The sequence below is a fragment of the Mobula hypostoma genome, chromosome 8 (genome assembly GCF_963921235.1).
Source record: "Mobula hypostoma chromosome 8, sMobHyp1.1, whole genome shotgun sequence".
NCBI classification, from domain to species: Eukaryota; Metazoa; Chordata; class Chondrichthyes; order Myliobatiformes; family Myliobatidae; genus Mobula; species Mobula hypostoma.
The window spans coordinates 22388630-22407951 of record NC_086104.1 but is presented as its reverse complement, the minus strand read 5'-3'; the positions used below and the strand labels follow the sequence as shown (position 1 = coordinate 22407951).

At 43.4% G+C, this 19322-nt stretch overlaps 1 protein-coding gene across 2 annotated transcripts in view; it reads right to left on the bottom strand.

The window, feature by feature from the left end:
- LOC134350412 (glutaminyl-peptide cyclotransferase-like) overlaps positions 1-18153 on the bottom strand; it is a 34292-nt gene extending 16139 nt beyond the window's left edge. Inside the window, exons 1-2 of one of the 2 annotated variants that reach the window (XM_063055576.1) lie at positions 17954-18153; positions 969-1115 (exon numbers count right to left, since the gene is read on the bottom strand). In XM_063055576.1, coding sequence (XP_062911646.1) covers positions 969-1115; positions 17954-18070 — 264 coding nt within the window. In that variant the 5' untranslated portion in view covers positions 18071-18153. Of the gene's footprint in view, positions 1-968; positions 1116-11634; positions 11661-17953 lie in introns of those variants that run through there. The other variant, XM_063055577.1, reaches the window with a different exon arrangement.
- Positions 18154-19322: the final 1169 nt, after the last annotated feature.

Genomic DNA, 19322 nt, shown 5'->3' with positions numbered 1-19322 from the left:
GCTTCTCCTTTTCAAATTTGAAACTGAACTCAATCATATTATGATCACTACTTCCAAGAGGTTCCTTTACCTCCAGCTCCCTAATTGCCTCAGGTTCGTTACACAGCACCCAATCCAAAACAGCCGGTCCCCTGGTGGGCTTCTGGACAAGTTGCTCCAAAAAGCTATCCTGTAGGCATTCTACAAACTCCCTCTCCTGAGATCCATTACCTTCCCGACTTTCCCAATCCACTTTCATATTAAAATCCCCCATAATTATCTTGACATTGTCCTTCTGACACGCTTTTTCTATTTCCAGCTGCAACTTGTAGTCCACATCCCGACTGCTGTTTGGAGGCCTGTATATAACTGCTATTAGTGTCTTTTTACCCTTGCCATTTCTTAATTCTACCCATAAGGATTCTACCTCTTCTGATCCTATGTCCCTTCTTTCTATTGATTTGATATCATTACTTACCATCAGGGCCATGCCACCCCCTTTACCTACCTTCCTTTCCTTCCTGTACACTGTGTATCCTGCGATATTCAGCTCCCAATCACATCCATCATTTAGCCATGACTTGGTGATGGCCACAATGTCATACCTTTTAACCTGCAGCTGTGCAGCAAGGTCATCCACTTTATTTCTAATGCTGCGTGCATTTAAGTACAGTACATTTAGATCGGTACCTGTTGCCACTTGTGCTGTATTTCTATTTTGCAGCAAATTATCCTGTATATTCACCAGCCTGTCCTTTGAACCTTAATCACAATAATTTTACCCAATGATTATGGGTAGAAATTTTAACAGCTCTTTTCAAGCAGATGAATCTCAAATATTTAAAACGGTCAGGTAAGACACTTGCTTCTCATTAGCCTTTTCATTAGTCAACTATGATTCAGTTAAAAAACAGCTTAATTAATGCAGAAACATTCTAAGATAAGTTAAATTTGATTGGGCCATTGTTTTACAGACCCTCTTCACTCACCTGCCGCACTGCAACATTTCCAATAGATCCAGGGTATCTTTCCCGAAGCATTGGTCTCAGGTAATTGTACCACATGATGGAAATGTTGGTCAGTGAAGTCATGTTGCGGACATCACTTGTCGTCAGGTATTTGGGTTTATGAAATAGCTGGAGATGTAAGAATATTTGAGAATGTGAGATAATTGCAGGTCTATATGTTACCCCCACAAGTTTACAGCATTTGTTAGGAGATTTGGCAGCACAACCATATATTTTAACACTTTTGAAAAGATAAGACATATAAATCTTAAATTAGATTTTAAAATCGGTTTTCCTCAGTGTTGCCAATCAACAAGTCAGGATAAAGTCGACCATAGATTAGGAAAACAGAATACTGCATAATTAGTGCTCTGTACTACTATGGGTGGTGAGGTGGACCAAAGGAGGCACCAGGTGCTGCTTCCGTCCACTTGCCTGCAGGTCACCCTTAGGCAAGGTGTCGCACCTGTGTAGCTCCCTGGATTAGAATCACATGAAGCCATGGGAGCAGGTGGTGGATGGTCTTTTGAGCAGCTGGTACATAACACAAGTCCTGGTGATATGACCACTGACACCAGGCAGACAATCTCTAAAGAGTATTGATAGTGGCTGGGGGTCACCTATCTTGTAAAGACACTGCCTGGAAGGTGTTGATGGCAAACCACTTCTATAGAAAAATTTGCCAAGAACAATCATGATCACCATCATTGCCTACATCATGTGACAAGGCACATAATGATAAGATGTTATTGCTACAGTGCTAGGTGGACAAAATAATCAAGTTTTCAGTGATTTTAAAATGTTTGGATAAACTTAAAAACACAATGCCTACAGCTTTAAAACTGTGAGTTCTGAAATAGGCCAATAAATCCACTGTCTAATCTTGTTTTATTATTGTGACATCATAAATCATGGAATCAGATACTTCTCTCTGTCAGAACAAGACCTTTTATAATGGTTTCATTTTTCTAGAGATGTATCTGCCGTCCAATTTTTTGAGATATTGTAGTAATGCATAGTGTTACGTACCCCGTAACTGGGTTGCCAAACCAGCAGAAATGGATCACTCAGTTGGAGTCTGGATTACTAGAACTAAGAAAGTTTTATTAAAGAAACAAGCAACACAGTACTCTAATCAAAAGGATAATAAATGCAACAGTTCAGCAATGATAAACACACATGTGCACAGAATTAAGATAACAGGATCAATCAAGCTCTATCGTTGTCTAGGGGTAAATGACCAGTTTCAAAGTGACGCAAAGTTCAGTTCAATTTAGTTCAGTTCAGTTCGCAGACAGTGGGGAGAAGGAGAGAGAGAGCAAAACGAATGAATATTCAAACGGCTTCCACACACAGACCTTCGCAGTCAGCTTTCGTGCGAGCCCTTTGTGATGTCATCTGAGGTCACCGACCATGACCCCTCCGTTTCCAGATACGATCGTTGCTCTGCGGTGAACCCGGCACCCAGGCAAGGGTGGACACACACCAGGTTCCCGCCGATCGTGCCTTTCCACCCTGAGCGTCTATGGCTTGATCCCGCGATCAACTGTCCAAAAACTTCCCACCGACTTGTGAGAGACGCACCGCTTCCAGGGTCTTGTTACCTCGGGGTGTCATGTGTGTGTCGCCTTAGCGAACCTGTCCCTTTTTATCCCCCTGCTGGGGTATCGCCTGTCCATCACTTCAAACAGTTCAGGGTTCAAAGGGGGAGCCGATCTTGACAGTTCTCCTTCCGTTACTCTCTCCCGTCCCTTCATTAACATCTCCAAATGCTGCTCCATTGTTTTCCTTATCTCGCTCTCTCCTGTCTCTCCTGAAGACAGGTGGCAGACCAACTGCTGATCCCACTGGTGCCAGCACATTTTCTGTTCCTTTTATATGTGTTATTAATAATCCCTTAGACCAGGCTCCAACTTAGCAAACTTCATAGTGGCCAAAAACACTGACGAATTGCGATCAATGTAACCTCTCATTGGATTTCGTCCCGGACCACAATAACAAGAGTCGTCCCATTCCGACTTGGTTTTCTCTCGCAAGGGCTTAGTAGGAGGGGGAGGGGTAGTAACCGCAGAGTTATTGCAAAACTTCCTACAGTACCCCACCATCTCCAAGAGCCTTCTGAGGGGCCCCTTATCTGTCAGGGTTGGGATGTCAGAGATAGCCCGCACTTTAGCTTGCATCGCTGCCAGCTGCCCCTGTGTCACCACAATTCCCAGGTAAGTGACCTTCGTGTGGCCGAACTCATTTTTTTCAAGGTTCACTATCAAGCTGGCTTCAGACAGCCGTATTACATCGCCAATACACACCTCTGTGTTTGTCAGCCCTTTAGTCACTGAATTACTCATTCTATAGGGGTGGTGCTCGCTAGGCTAGCCTAGTGTAACCCTTAGGAGGCAGTGATCATAATATGATTGAGTTCACTGTGAAATTTGAAAATGAGAAGCCGAAATCCGATGTGTCGGTATTTCAGTGGAGTAAAGGAAATTACAGTGGCATGAGAGAGGAACTGGCCAAAGTTGACTGGAAAGGGATACTAGCAGAAAGGACGGCAGGGCAGCAGTGGCTGGAGTTTATACAAGAAGTGAGGAAGGTGCAAGATAGATATATCCCAAAAAAGAAGAAATTTTCAAATGGAAAAAGGATGGAACCATGGCTGACAAGAGAAGTCAAAGCCAAAGTTAAAGCAAAGGAGAGGGCATACAAGCAAGCAAAAATTAGTGGGAAGACAGAGGATTGAGAAGTTTTTAAAAGCTTACAAAAGGAAACTAAGAATGTCATTAAGAGGGAGAAGATGAACTATGAAAGGAAGCTAGCAAATAATATCAAAGAGGATACTAAAAGCTTTTTCAAGTATATTAAGAGTAAAAGATAGGTGAGAGTAGATATAGGATGGATAGAGCTGTGTACATACATCTATTGATGCTTCTGGACACATCTTCAGTGATGTTCCCTGGAATCATCGGGTGTTACTGGTCTTTCAACATCATACAACCTCCTCTAGGTGACCCAGCCGGGGCTGATCAGACCCCAACTTGTGTCCAGATCGCTGGCTACTTATGACTCCATGGCTCCCCTCTTTTGAGCCACAGCCATCTTGAGGCCCTCTCTGCCACATCGGTGGTACTGCGGATGGCTCTCCTCTTCCTCTCTCCCTCAATGCCCAAAATGCTGAAGGCTCTAACTAAGGAACGAGCTGTGAATCCCCTACAACCAACCTTCACTGGGAGACACCTCGCTGTCCATCCAGCCTGCTGACAGTTGCTGACCAGTCCTGCGTACTTGGAGAGCTTCCTTTCAAAGGCCTCTTCCAAGCTATCTTCCCATGGGACTGTCAGCTCCAGCAGCACCACTTGCTTGGTAGACTCAGACACTAGGACAATGTCTGGTCACAGGGTGGTGGCTGCGATATGGTTGGGGAACTTCAGCTGCCGTTCGAGGTCTACCAACAGCTGCCAGCCCCTTGCAGAGGTCAGAATGCCTGCAGATGTTCTTTTGGCAGGTATTGGCTGCTCCCCAGCTCTGACAAAGGCAATGGTCTGCTTGGAGGGTCAGGACTGCTTCGCGCACTCAACTCCTGCGCTGACGGCTTCAGCGATGGTCTTCAGGACCTGATTATGCCTTCACCTGTACCGTCCCTCACCAAGTGTCCTTGCGCAGCTGCTGAGGATGTGCTCCAGGGTTCCTCGCTTGGAGCACAGTGGGCATGCAGATGACTCTGCCTTGCCCCATGTGTGCAGGTTTGATGGGCTTGGAAGCACATGGTACACTGCCTGGATGAGAAATTGAATGCAGTGTGGTTCGGCTTTCCAAAGATCAGCCCAGGTCAGAAAATGATGCTGGAGAAATTGTAATGGGAGATAAGGAGATGGCGGAGGAACTGAACGAGTATTTTGCATCAGTCTTCACTGAGGAAGACATCAGCAGTATACCGGACACTCAAGGGTGGCAGGGAAGAGAAGTGTGCGCAGTCACAATTACGATAGAGAAAGTACTGAGGAAACTGAATAGTCTAAGGGTAGATAAATCTCCCGGAACAGATGGAATGCACCCTCGTGTTCTGAAGGAAGTAGCTGTGGAGATTGCAGAGGCATTAGCAATGAACTTTCAAGAGTCGATAGATTCTGGCATGGTTCCGGAGGACTGGAAGATTGCAAATGTCACTCCGCTATTTAAGAAGGGGTCAAAGGAGCATAAAGGAAATTATAAACCTGTTAGCTTGACATCGGTGGTTGGGAAGTTGTTGGAGTCGATGGTTAAGGATGAGGTTACGGAGTACCTGGGGGCATATGACAAGATAGGCAGAACTCAGCATGGTTTCCTTAAAGGAAAATCCTGCCTAACAAACCTATTACAATATTTTGAGGAAATTACAAGTAGGCTAGACAAGGGAGATGCAGTGGATGTTGTATATTTGGATTTTCAGAAGGCCTTTGACAAGGTGCCACACATGAGGCTGCTTAACAAGATAAGAGCCCATGGAATTACAGGAAAGTTACATACGTGGATAGGGTGTTGGCTGATTGGCAGGAAACAGAGAGTGGGAATAAAGGGATCCTATTCTGGTTGGTTGCCGGTTACCAGTGGTTTTCCACAGGGGTCCGTGTTGGGGCCGCTTCTTTTTAAGTTGTATGTCAACGATTTGGATTATGGAATAGATGGCTTTGTGGCTACGTTGGCTAATGATACAAAGATAGGTGGAGGGGCCGGTAGTGCTGAGGAAACAGAATCTGCAGAGAGACTTGGATGGATTGGGAGAATGGGCAAGGAAGTGGCAAATGAAATACAGTGTTGGAAAGTGTATGGTTATGCTCTTTGGTAGAAGAAATAAACGGGCAGACTATTATTTAAATGGGGAGAGAATTCAAAGTTCTGAGATGCAACGGGACTTGGGAGTCCTCATGCAGGATACCCTTAAGGTTAACCTCCAGGTTGAGTGGGTGGTGAAGAAGGCGAATGAAATGTTGGCATTCATTTCTAGAGGAGCAGGGATGTGATGTTGAGGCTCTATAAGGCACTGGTGAGACCTCACGGAGTGCTGTGTGCAGTTTTGGGCTCCTTATTTAAGAAAGGATGTGCTGAAGTTGGAAAGGGTACAGAGAAGATTCACTAGAATGATTCCGGGAATGAGAAGATTAACATATGAGGAACGTTTGTCCGCTCTTGGACTGTATTCCTTGGAGTTTAGAAGAATGAGCAGGGACCTCATAGAAACATTTTGAATGTTGAAAGGCATGGACAGAGTGGATGTGGCAAAGTTGTTTCCCATGATGGGGGAGTCTAGTACGAGAGGGCATGACTTAAGGATTGAAGGGCGCCCATTCAGAACAGAGATGCGAAGAAATTTTTTTAGCCAGAGGGTGGTGAATCCATGGAATTTGTTGCCATGGGCGGCAGTGGAGGCTAAGTCATTGGGTGTTTTTAAGGCAGAGATTGATAGGTATCTGAGTAGCCAGGGCATCAAAGGTTATGGTGAGAAGATGGGGGAGTGGGACTAAATGGGAGAATGGAACAGCTCGTGATGAAATGGTGGAGCTGACTCGATGGGCCGAACGGCCAACTTCTGCTCCTTTGTCTTATGGTCTTATGGATATTGACTTATTTTCAAGTTAATTCTTGCATAGATTTGGCTTTATGCTTGGGGTCATTGCCTGACTAGAAAACAAATCTCTCAGGACGCAGTTCTCTTGGAGACTGCATCAGGTTTAACTCCAGGATTTCCCTGTATTTTGCTGCATTCATTTTACCCTTTCCCTTCAGAAGCCTTCCAGGGCCTGCTGCAGTGAAGCACCCCCACAGCTTGATGCAGCTATGACTTGTGCTTTTCAGTAACCTTTTTGCAGAGTTGCTTGGAGTGTTATTTTGTCTTCATGGTATAGCTTTTGCCAGGATACTGATTCACCAGCAGTTGGATCATCATCTTCTTCTTCTTCTTCTTCTGGCAGTTTAGATGCATCTAGATGTATTACTGCCCTGCGCAGGATGCAAGATTAATTATAGAATTTCAAGGAACTCAAATTCTTGAATGTAACCTATATACTGTCACGTGGTTTTAAAAATAATTGCATTGCGTCAAATCACATTAATTTCATTTGAATCATTTGTAAAACTAAAAGCTTCTGGTTTGAGAATATTCATTATCGCATGCTTAACATTTAAAATTGCTGTTTTCCAAGTCTATCTGCTATTTCCAAATTTTCCTTTTCTTGAATCAAAGCCTGTAGTTGTTTATTGAGATCTTGAAGTTCTTCCTCAGTTGTTTCCATGTTTCTATTTTGTAATCCAAATGTAGATAATTCACTTTGCAACAAATTCCTTTTTCTTTTTGTAACTTTTAATCCATTTTTAATCTGTTTTCCATGTCACTGAATTTTTGACAACAAGCATCTTTTTCAGAAACTGTCTCCTTTAAATGCAGTACTGTTTCGTCCAATCTCTTTCCAACTCAGTTGTTCTTATTGAGTACTTCTATTTGTTGATAGAGTTCTGCACACTTACCCTGGGTTTCAACCATGTTTCTTGTAAACGTAAAATCTGAGGTTTTTTCCTTAAATTCTGATACATATTTCATAAATACACACACACACACACACATACACATATATATATATAAACAGCCATTAATTTCCCACCTCTCTGCCTGTAAACTGTTTATAGAACATAGAATAGTACAGCACATTACAGGCCCTTCGGCCCACAATGTTGTGCCAACACTCAAACTCTGCCTCCCATATAACCCCCCACCTTAAGTTCCTCCATATACCTGTCTAGTAGTCTCTTAAACTTCACGAGTGTATCTGCCTCCACCACTGACTCAGGCAGTGCATTCCACGCACCAACCACTCTCTGAGTTAAAAACCTTTCTCTAATATCCCCCTTGAACTTCCCACCCCTTACCTTAAAGCCATGTCCTCTTGTATTGAGCAGAGGTGCCCTGGGGAAGAGGCTCTGGCTATCCACTCTATCTATTTCTCTTATTATCTTGTACACCTCTATCATGTCTCCTCTCATCTTCCTTCTCTCCAGAGAGTAAAGCCCTAGCTCCCTTATTCGCTGATCATAATGCATACTCTCTAAACCAGGCAGCATCTTGGTAAACCTCCTCTGTACCCTTTCCAATAGTTCCACATCCTTCCTATAGTGAGGCAACCAGAACTGGACACAGTACTCCAACTGTGGTCTAACCAGAGTTTTATAGAGCTGCATCATTACATCGCGACTCTTAAACTCCATCCCTCGACTTATGAAAGCTAACACCCCATAAGCTTTCTTAACTACCCTATCTACTTGTGAGGCAACTTTCAGGGATCTGTGGACATGTACCTCCAGATCCCTCTGCTCCTCCACACTACCAAGTATCCTGCCATTTACTTTGTACTCTGCCTTGGAGTTTGTCCTTCCAAAGTGTACCACCTCACACTTCTCCGGGTTGAACTCCATCTGCCACTTCTCAGCCCACTTCTGCATCCTATCAATGTCTCTCTGCAATCTTTGACAATCCTCTACACTATCTACAACACCACCAACCTTTGTGTCATCTGCAAACTTGCCAACCCACCCCTCTACCCCTACATCCAGGTCATTAATAAAAATCACGAGAAGTAGACGTCCCAGAACAGATCCTTGTGGGACACCACTAGTCACAATCCTCCAATATGAATGTACTCCCTCCACCATGACCCTCTGCCTTCTGCAGGCAAGCCAATTCTGAATCCACCTGGCCAAACCTCCCTGGATCCCATGCCGTCTGACTTTCTGAATAAGCCAACCGTGTGGAACCTTGTCAAATCCCTTACTAAAATCCATATACATCACATCTACTGCACAACCCTCATCTATATGCCTGGTCACCTCCTCAAAGAACTCTATCAGGCTTGTCAGACACGATCTGCCCTTCACAAAGCCATGCTGACTGTTCCTGATCAGACCATCATTCTCTAAATGCCCATAGATCCTATCTCTAAGAATCTTTTCCAACAGCTTTCCCACCACAGATGTAAGGCTCACTGGTCTATAATTACCCGGACTATCCCTACTACCTTTTTTGAACAAGGGGACAACATTCGCCTCCCTCCAATGCTTCGGTACCATTCCCGTGGACAACGAGGATATAAAGATCCTAGCCAGAGGTTCAGCAATCTCTTCCCTCGCCTCATGGAGCAGCCTGGGGAATATTCTGACAGGGCCGGGGACTTATCCGTCCTAATGTATTTTAACAACTCCAACACCTCCTCTCCCTTAATATCAACATGCTCCAGAACATCAACCTTACTCATATTGTCCTCACCATCATCAAGTTCCCTCTCATTGGTGAATACCTAACAGAAGTATTCATTGAGGGCCTCGCTCACTTCCACAGCCTCCAGGCACATCTTCCCACCTTTATCTCTAATCGGTCCTACCTTCACTCCTGTCATCCTTTATTCTTCCCATAATTGAAGAATGCCTTGGGGTTTTCCTTTACCCTACTCGCCAAGGCCTTCTCATGCCCCCTTCTTGCTCTTCTCAGCCCCTTCTTAAGCTCCTTTCTTGCTTCCCTATATTCTTCAATAGACCCATCTGATCGTTGCTTCCTAAACCTCATGTATGCTGCCTTCTTCCACCTGACTAGATTTTTCACCTCACTTGTCACCCGTGGTTCCTTCACCCTACCATTCTTTATCTTCCTCACCGGGACAAATTTATCCCTTACATCCCGCAAGAGATCTCTAAACAATGACCACATGCAAAAACATCATCCCAATTCACACCCGCAAGTTCTAGCCTTATAACCTCATAATTTGCCTTTCCCCAATTAAAAATGTTCCTGTCCTCTTTGATTCTATCCTTTTCCATGATAATTATAAAGGCCAGGGAGCGGTGGTCACTGTCCCCCAGATGCTTACCCGCTGAGAGATCTGTGACCTGACCTGGTTCATTACCTAGTACTAGATCTAGTATGGCATTCCCCTTGGTCGGCCTGTCCACATACTGTGACAGGAATCCATCCTGGACACACTTAACAAACTCTGCTCCATCTAAACCCTTGGAGCTAATCAGGTGCCAATCAATATTAGGGAAGTAAAGTCACCCATGATAACAACCTTGTTATTTTTGCACCTTTCCAAAATCTGCTTCCCAATCTGCTCCTCTGTATCTCTGCTGCTACCAGGGGGCCTATAGAATACCCCCAATAGAGTAACTGCTCCCTTCCTGTTCTTGACTTACACCCATACTGACTCAAAAGAGGATCCTGCTACATTACCCACCCTTTCTGTAGCTGTAATAGTATCCCTGACCAGTAATGCCACCCCTCCTCCCCTTTTTCCGCCCTCTCTGTCCCTTTTAAAGCACTGAAATCCAGGAATATTGAGAATCCATTCCTGCCCTGGTGCCAGCCAAATCTCTGTAATGGCCACTACATCATAATTCCATGTATGTATCCAAGCTCTCAGTTCATCACCTTTGTTCCTGATGCTTCTTGCACTGAGGTACACACACTTCAGCCCTTCTGCCTTACTACCTTTACACAGTTTATTCTGCTTCTCTTTCCTCAAAGCCTCTCTGTATGTTAGATCTGGCTTTACTCCATGCACTTCCTTCACTGCTCTATCGCTCTGGGTCCCATCCCCCTCGCAAATTAGTTTAAACCCTCCCGAACCATGCTAGCAAACCTACCTGCAAGGATATTGCTCCCCCTCGGTTAAGGTGCAACCTATCCAATCTGTACAGGTCCCACCTTCCCCAGAAGAAATCCCAATGATCCAAAAATCTAAAACCCTGCTCCCTGCACCAACTCCTCAGCCACACATTCAACTGCCATCTCCTCCAATTCTTACCATCACTGTCACATAACACTGGCAGCAATCCTGTGAACGTCACCCTTGAGGTCCTGTTCTTCAGTCTTCTGCCTAGTTCCCGAAACTCACACTTCAGGACCTCATCCCTCTTCCTGCCTATGTCATTGGTACCAACATGTATCACGACTTCTGGCTGCTTTCCCTCTTGTACCAGGATGTCATGCACCCGGTCAGAGACATCCCAGACCCTGGCACCCAGGAGGCAACAAACCATGCGGGTGTCCTTCTCAGGTCCACAAAATCTCCTGTCTGCTCCCCTGACTATAGAGTCTCCAATGAGGACAGCTCTCCTCTTCTCCGTCCCACCCTTATGCACCACTGGGTCAGACACAGTGCCGGAGGCCCTGCCTCTGTGGCTCACACCTGGTCAGTTGTCCCCTCCAACAGTATCCAGGATGGTAAACTTATTATTCAGGGGAATGGCTACAGGGGTGCTCTGCACTACCTGTCTGCTCACCTTTGCTTTCCCTCCTCTGACTGTCACCCAATGACCTGCTTCCGACAGCCTAGGTGTGACTACCTCCCTGTAGCTCTCATCTCTGACTGCCTCATTCTCCCTAATGAGTCGAGGGTCATCCAGCTGCTGCACCAGATTCCTTACATGGTCTTCCAGATCGCCCAGCCGTATGCACTTCTGGCAGATGTGACTCTGCGGGAGAGGGGTGTTCCCCCAAGACTGCCACATCTCACATGAGAGGCACATCACCGCCTTAGGAGGCATTGTAAAGACTAACTGGGAGCAAGCTCGTCCTCCGCCTCTTCTCGTGGAAGCCTCTCAAGTCAAAGCCTCAAAGCTCCACTCCTTCACTCACCTACTCACTCACTGGCTGCTTTCCACAGGCTGCTCCGCTTGAGCTACCCCTCTATTTATCTGTTTGAGCTTTTCAAAATGCTTGGTCACCTGACCTCAATTGCCCAATCAGCTGCTTTCTGCTGAGTCTGAGCAATTCAAATCTTGACTGTCTAATCAATGGCTTTCTGCTGATCTATTCAAATCTTGATTGCACAGACCAACTGCCAAAACTGCCAGAATCTCTCGAGTCAAAGCCTCAAAGCTCCACTCACTCACTGGCCGCTTTCCACAGCATCCGCCTTGATCCTCCATTCATCGTATCTTTGACCGCTTCCCACCTAAGCCCTGTAATACCAAGATAGTTTTCTGCAGACTTGATAATTTTAATTTTTTCAGTTCTTTTGTCTGTTTGCGCTGAACAGTTAATTGCATCTACCATAAACAGTACGAAATCCTTCTTACTCATAATTTGTGTATCCTTATTTGTCATATTACGGCCCTCACAGTTCACCGGTTTATTATTTCCTGTATTTGTTTGCTTGATAGCCTTATCTTTTCCAGCAAATGCTTTCATTGCCTCAACATAACTGATCCCTTGACTTACTTTTACATATTGTATCTCAGCTTCTTTCTTGCTAATAATGCACTCTTGATAAGCTGCACTGTGTTCCTCCCCACAATTGCAGCATTTCAGCCTAGCTCCCGCCTCACATTTCCCGTATTCATGTTCTCCAGCGCATCTTCCACATCTTTGTTTCTCTCTGCAGACCACCGCAATATGCCTGAATTTCTGACATTTAAAGCATCCTAAAGGCGGTGGTATATATATTCTGACCTCATAACGCATTACCCTAAATAAACTTTAGTCGGCAATCTCTCCTCATCAAAGTTAATCATAACCGATAAACTATCACGCTCTTTTCCGTTTCTTGTAGCTTTCAAACGTTTGGCCTCAATAATTTTTCTCCTTTTATGTTCTGTTTCATCTCATCCATAGTAACTTCTGTTGGTGTCCCCGAAGTAACTCCTCTAGTCCGCTTTCTATTGTTGGGTATTGAGCATTGTACTTTTTTGCCATTTATTTTATTTAATCTTATCACTTTGTCTTGTTGAGCACTATCCCGACAAATCACTAATAGTGATCCATTTCGTAAAATCTTTGCTTTTTTGACTTCACCTATAAGTTTGTTTATTATCTTCGTCAAATCAATCGGGTTCCATTCACCAAAAAACGTTCTATCTTCGCTCAGTTTTATAATTGCTTTAATCTCATTTTCTTCTGTTGTTTTGCTATCCTATTTTGTTTGTCCCCTGACTCCTCAGAGTTTGACATCTCATACCTCTGTTTTCTTTCCTTACTCTTTCCACTCCATTCCTCTTTCTTGCCAACGTCCATCTCTAACTCACTTTCACTATCCGTCAACCAGCAGTTCATCTTGCAGGACATTCTCTTTATCAACTCAGCAGTTGTGGCCTCCCTACTCGACTCCTCTTCAGCAGTTCCACCCACGATTGGCACTCCGGTCTGGCTCGAATCGTTGATGAAAACAAGCGACATTGTCGTCCTCTATTCCTCGCTGCCCGCAACGTGCAGACTTGGTACTCCACAATTCGGTCCTATTTCACACCCCCCCACCCCCGAACCAGCAGTTGGACCTTCCAGATACAGGTGTATATTTGAAACACCTTGACTGCAAACAGTGATCTCCATTTAACTAATAATGTGACTTCTAAAACCAATTGGCTGCACCAGTGATGATTTGCTGTGTCATATTAAAGGGGATGAATAATTATACAATCAATTATTTTGTGTTTTTATATATTTGTAATTAATTTCAATCACTTTGTCGAGATCTGTTTTCACTTTGACACAAAAGAATCTTTTCCTATTGATTAGTGTCAAAAAAGCCAAATTAAATCCACTGTGATTCAATGTTGTAAAACAATAAAGCATGAAAACTTCCAAGGTGGATAAATACTTTTTATAGGCACTCTGGGTGCCTAAGAATTTTGCACAGGATTGTATATTGGTTAAAATACAAAGGTGGTTGGGAAACAGAAATAAGAGTAACACACATAAAAGTTGCTGGTGAACGCAGCAGGCCAGGCAGCATCTCTAGGAAGAGGTGCAGTCGACGTACTTAGCTTTGTATTAGCTCGGTAGTATTGGGCAGCAAGATAATGAAGTGGTTAGCACAACACTAGAGTACAGATTGACCAGGGTTCAATTCCTGCCACTGCCTGTAAGGAGTTTGTTTGTTCTCCCTGTGACTGCTTGGGTTTCCTACAGGTAGGTTAAATTAACTGGTCATTGTAAGTTATCCCGTGATTAGGCTAGGGTTAAGATGGGGGCTTGCTGGCAGTGTGGCTTGAAGGGCCAATTCTGTGCTGTATCTCAATAAATAAATAAATATTAAGTGTTATTTGGTAACTTGAAAGACGTAATGTACTGTACAAAAGTCTTAGGCACTCTTGCTATAATGTGCCTAAGACTTTTGCACAGTACTGTATATGAACATAAATTATATATCTTAAAACACAACTTGTTGCAGCAGTCATTTTGTAGTAAAAGATATGAATGAAAATATTTTAGTATTACATGGGGAAGCAGTGTTTTTTTAACTCTGGCATTTTATTAGCTTCCTAATTCTCAAGGGGAAAATTCTGCATCTAAAATACATAGTTTATAGTGTCACGTACCCCGTGATGGAGGTAAACAACCAGCAGAGATGGAGAATACTTTGGAGTCTCGTATTGCTATAAACTACTAATATTTAATAGTAACTATGCAATACAGTAATATAAATGTAGATAAATCACACAGGTTAGAAATAATTATATATAAAACTAAGTGTGGAATATATATGTACGAAAACCAAGCTTCTTTAAGTCTAGGGGTAAAAAGATACAGTCTTATGATGCTGAGTAAAGTTCAGTTCAGTTCAGTTTGTGGTATTTAGTTGAGTAGTGATGGAGAGAGAGAGAGAGTGTTGAGTCTTCAGGTGAGCTGATGCCGTCGATCTTCTCGTCGTCCTCCGAAATCCTTTACAAGTCACCGACTATGACTTTAACCAGGGGGACCAGTCTTCTGTGGTGGAGCTATCACCCAGGCGAGGGTGGACACATAGACAACTCCCCACCAGTCAACCCCTTCTTCACCGATGGAATAGCAATTTGGATCGATCCTCCAAAACCCACTTTCTCTGCAGGCACAACAATGCTTATTCAGTGTCCAGATGTTGTGTCCTGAGGTCTGTATCAGCTGACCTCCTACTTATTTCACCAGGCTGAGCATCACCTGTCACTCAAAGAGTCCCTCCTTCCTGTGTCTGCAAAGAAGTGCGCAAGCAGGCAACAAGTCCTTGAAAGTAACATCAACAACCAGCCTTTGGTTACCATAGCAACCTTCGAGCTGCTCGGTGCTGTCTCTCTCTTCAAAAGCAACGTAAATAACTCTGTGTCTCTCTCCTTTCCAAACAAACCATCAATGATAAATGTCTCTCTCCAAACAGTTAATAGGGGCACTCCTGGATCCCCTCACAATAGTTGCAACTTTAATGCAAATACACATTTTACAACTGTTGCCATGAAATTCATTGTACAATGTTAACTCACCAGATTTTGAAGCCCTGAAATATTACACATTGTCCCAAGCGTAAAGTTTATACTACCTAGAGGAGAGTTTCTTGAATCAGTCCTGTTGTATCACTGACTGTTTGAACAAGTGCTGAAATAACAATACTCAAGTTTGGAACAAATACAGCCAGCATTCCCAGCTGTTGATTACATTCATTCCAAATAAATTGTATTGTGGTTCACACTGGGGTGTACTAAAGATGTTTTGATTCTCAAAAAGTCAGTTACATTAGAAGGGAAAAAATGTAATTTGCAAATCTTTAAGGAGAACCTCCTAGCGTGGATTCATATCAAAGGACAAAATTACAAACTGCTAGAGAAACTCAACAAGTTGAACAGCAGCCGTCGTGCAGAGACATTGGAATGTTTCTGTTCAAGACCTGCATCAGATCTGAGAGTAGCAGGGGTAGCGCTAGGGTCAGGCAGGGATGGGTAGTGAGGGATGACCAAACCAGGGAGTCACAGACACTGATCCCCGTGGAGGACGTAAAGGAGAGAACAATGTGAGTAGTGGTGGGGTCTCACTGTTCATTTTTGTTTACTCGAGATTCCATCATCTGCAGTCTCTTGTGTCACCAAAGGGCAAACTTACAGTCCCTTTGAAAGATATCACACTATTTGACCTTGCAGTGATCACCAAGCTTGTTAATTAGGTTTCAGACATTTCATCACCACTCAAGATGACATCCTCAGTACACAGATGCTGGAATCCATAACAGTGCAAATTTGTGACACGATTTTCACTGCTGAGAATTTCACAACATCGGATAGAGTAGTGTGTTTCTTTAGAACAGCATTGTTTGAAGGTACGCCAGAATGTACTTGTGTAAAATTATGATAGATCTAAAGAGACCAGCTCAGAAGGATCCATTTCCTTTAGGGGATGGCCCCAAAACCAATGGGATAGATTTGAAATAATTATAGTAGGGTTTAAAGCAGTTGAGGAAAACATCTCTCAGCTAGAATCTGGAACGCTCTGCCTGAAGGAATGATAGAAGCAGCAACCTTACCAAATTTACTTAGATGTGTATGGAAGAGTTCTTATATTTGGGTTAGGTGAAATGGTTTGAACTTGTGCTTTGAATTTATGAAACCATCTCACCATGATGCTTTAGGCATTAAACGAAAACTGTCTTAGGAGTCTGCATTATTATATTAGTACATCAGGAGCTTGAGGAGATTTGAAAGACACTAAAGACTCAATGGTTCCATTTTACATCAGAGAAGTATACAGTATACTGTACAACCTGAAATTCTTATGCTCCGCAGACATCCTCAAAACAGAAGGAAAACCCAAAAAACGATGACAGAAAAAGTGTTAGAACTCAAAAGCACTCTCCCCACTCAGAACCAGCAACACAAGCATTAACCCTCCCCTACCCCCACTAGGGAGCGTCAGCCCCTCCCCCCACCCACCATGTAAGCAACAGCAAAGCCCCCAGAAACCACGATCTAGAGCCCGTCCCAACACTTCAACATCTCAATAGGCCCTCTCTCTCACTAATGAGGGAGAAAGATATCACTCCTGCAACAGCAAGAGGGAGATCAACACACCTTAAAGGTTTCTGTGGATCACAACTTGGTATGGAGCCTGCAATACACAGGATCACAGGAGGTTGCAGAGGGACATCTCCAGCATGGGTACAACCCTTCCTACCATTGAGGACACCTTCAAGAGGTAGTGCCTCAAGAAAATGACAACCCTCACAGTCTGGGACATAACCTTTTCTCATTACTACCATTATGGAGGAGGTAAAGGAGCCTGAAGACCCACATTCAATGACTTCGGAACAGTTTCTTTCCCTCACCCATCAGATTTCTGAACAATGCCTCAATATTCCTTTTTTTCTTGCATGGTTCATTTTTTTTAACTTATAGGATTTAATGTCTTTGAACAGTACGGCTGGCGCTAGACCACAAAATTCATGACATTTGAATCAGCAATAATAAACCTGATTTTGATTACTGTAAGTTAGTTTAATTGCCCAGGAATTTGGCAGCCCTGGCAGCTATTCACTGAAAAATGTCAACAGCATTTGAAAGTTGAGGAGTTGAGTAGTACTCATCATAGATTAGAGACATTATGTCAGGCTTACTACTGGATCTGCTCATGAAGCCTGGTCAAAGGGGGATGAGGTTAATCATAGATCGGGTGAAGTAGCTACACAGATCCAGATGACACAAGGAAGCTTGTTCCTGGATTCTTTATCCCACCACCATGTCTCTGGATGCCCCTTACCACTTGCCATATGTGGCATTCTTTGATGTTTGACATTGATGGATTTCTGTCACCCCTGTGTCCACTAGCCAGGAGACAGATTCCACTGAGAATCCATTCTGTTGTGTTTGCAATGAAACCCAGGACTTAAAATTACCACAGCTTCATGCCATCCCTGGTTGTGAACCCCATCCCCACCCAGTTTAAAATAGGAGTTTCAAATTTTTTTACACATTCTATTGAAGTTAGGTGATAGAAAAAACTGAATTGCAAATTGGCTGTTTGGAAAACATTCTTACTACCAAAATACAGGAGGTGATTTCTTTTTTCTGTGATGCTATAGCTTGTATCCTATTAATAAGAACACTCTGGGAAAGAGAAGCTCAGCTGAAAGCTCCTACCTTTTCCTCCATTTTAAAATATAAAGCATAACCTTTGGGCACAATATTTGTTTCACAGTGAAACGTCAATCTGTAAAACCTACCTTTTCTTCCGTCCATGGTGCTTTGTGTTCTCCTTGTGTTTCCACTTGGCAGAAAATTGCTGGCAAATTAACTAAAATTGCACACAGAAGAAAATTCAAGATATTGTTGCAAGCCATCTCTCACTGTGGGAATAAGCAAACACACGATCTCTCTCTCTCTCTCTCTCTCTCTCTCTCTCTCTCTCTCTCTCTCGTCACAGATTAGTGTGCAATGTTCTGAGTCAAACTGGAAGCTGCAGGGCACTTAAAAAGCTTTGAATTTTCACTTACGTCATTCCAGACTCCATTTGATTGGCAAATAAAGAATGAGATTATCCTTACCGAGATCTGTTCTGTTTATTGGCTATGCTCCTGTGCAGGCTTTTTTTAAAAATATGTATGCAATCCTAACTGAACATACAGAGCTCTTAGACATTTTAAAGCTGCTTCAGTTTCCCCTGGAAAAACAGTTAACTTCAGCAAATTCCATATGGTTTTGTAAACATAGCATTAAATTGAAGTATTTTAATGGAAAATGTTTGGAGGATCACTGAAAAATTATGAATGGCTGCTGCTATTTCAGAATTGAAACAAATAAAGCTATTTTAACAACATTCAGCAACAAGCCACGATGGCACAACATATTTATCGCACGTATTGTGATAAATGATTTTTGTGCCATTTTAAAGGCTAATGTTCTCAGATACTTTTCTAATAACCCCTCATCAAGCTGCTGATGACCTCACTGGGTACTGTCCCCATGGTGAATGGTGAAGGTGACAACATACGTGCCAGTAGATCACAGAAGAATTCACTGCTGAGTCTGATCCTACAGTCACTTCTTCACCACTGGTACTTCTTGAAGGGGCCACAGAGGTGCTGATATTCCCTTCCTAGCACTGGCAATAGATCACATTACTGTGTTTGGGTTTCACACCTGTCTGACAGATGTTGATTCTCTCACTTGGCCATCTAGATGCCCAACACACAGCCTCCAGTGCATTTGGGCTGTCTTTCCTGTCGCAGTGCTGGATCTACATTTCATAGTGCTTCTCAATATAGGCTCAACTGAAGTGTCAGAGGTTACTGAGAAGGAAGCGCGAATACAGGGGGAAATGACTATTTGTGAATCAAGGCTATTCTCATTCTTTGAAGATCCAGAAAATTGTCAGGGAAATGGACTCTTCAAACAGTGTGCTGTCCAAGACAAGCATTCCTCATTCAACCACACATTTATTTAACACCTTTGCTGTGGCAAAAATTCACCAAGCCAGTTGACATAAAGCAAGGAAACAGAAAATAGATATATTTGGTGGCATCAGGTTATGACTGAGCTGAAAGATCCCAGAAGAGAAAAATCCAAGAATCAGCATCTTGAAAGAATTTCAGG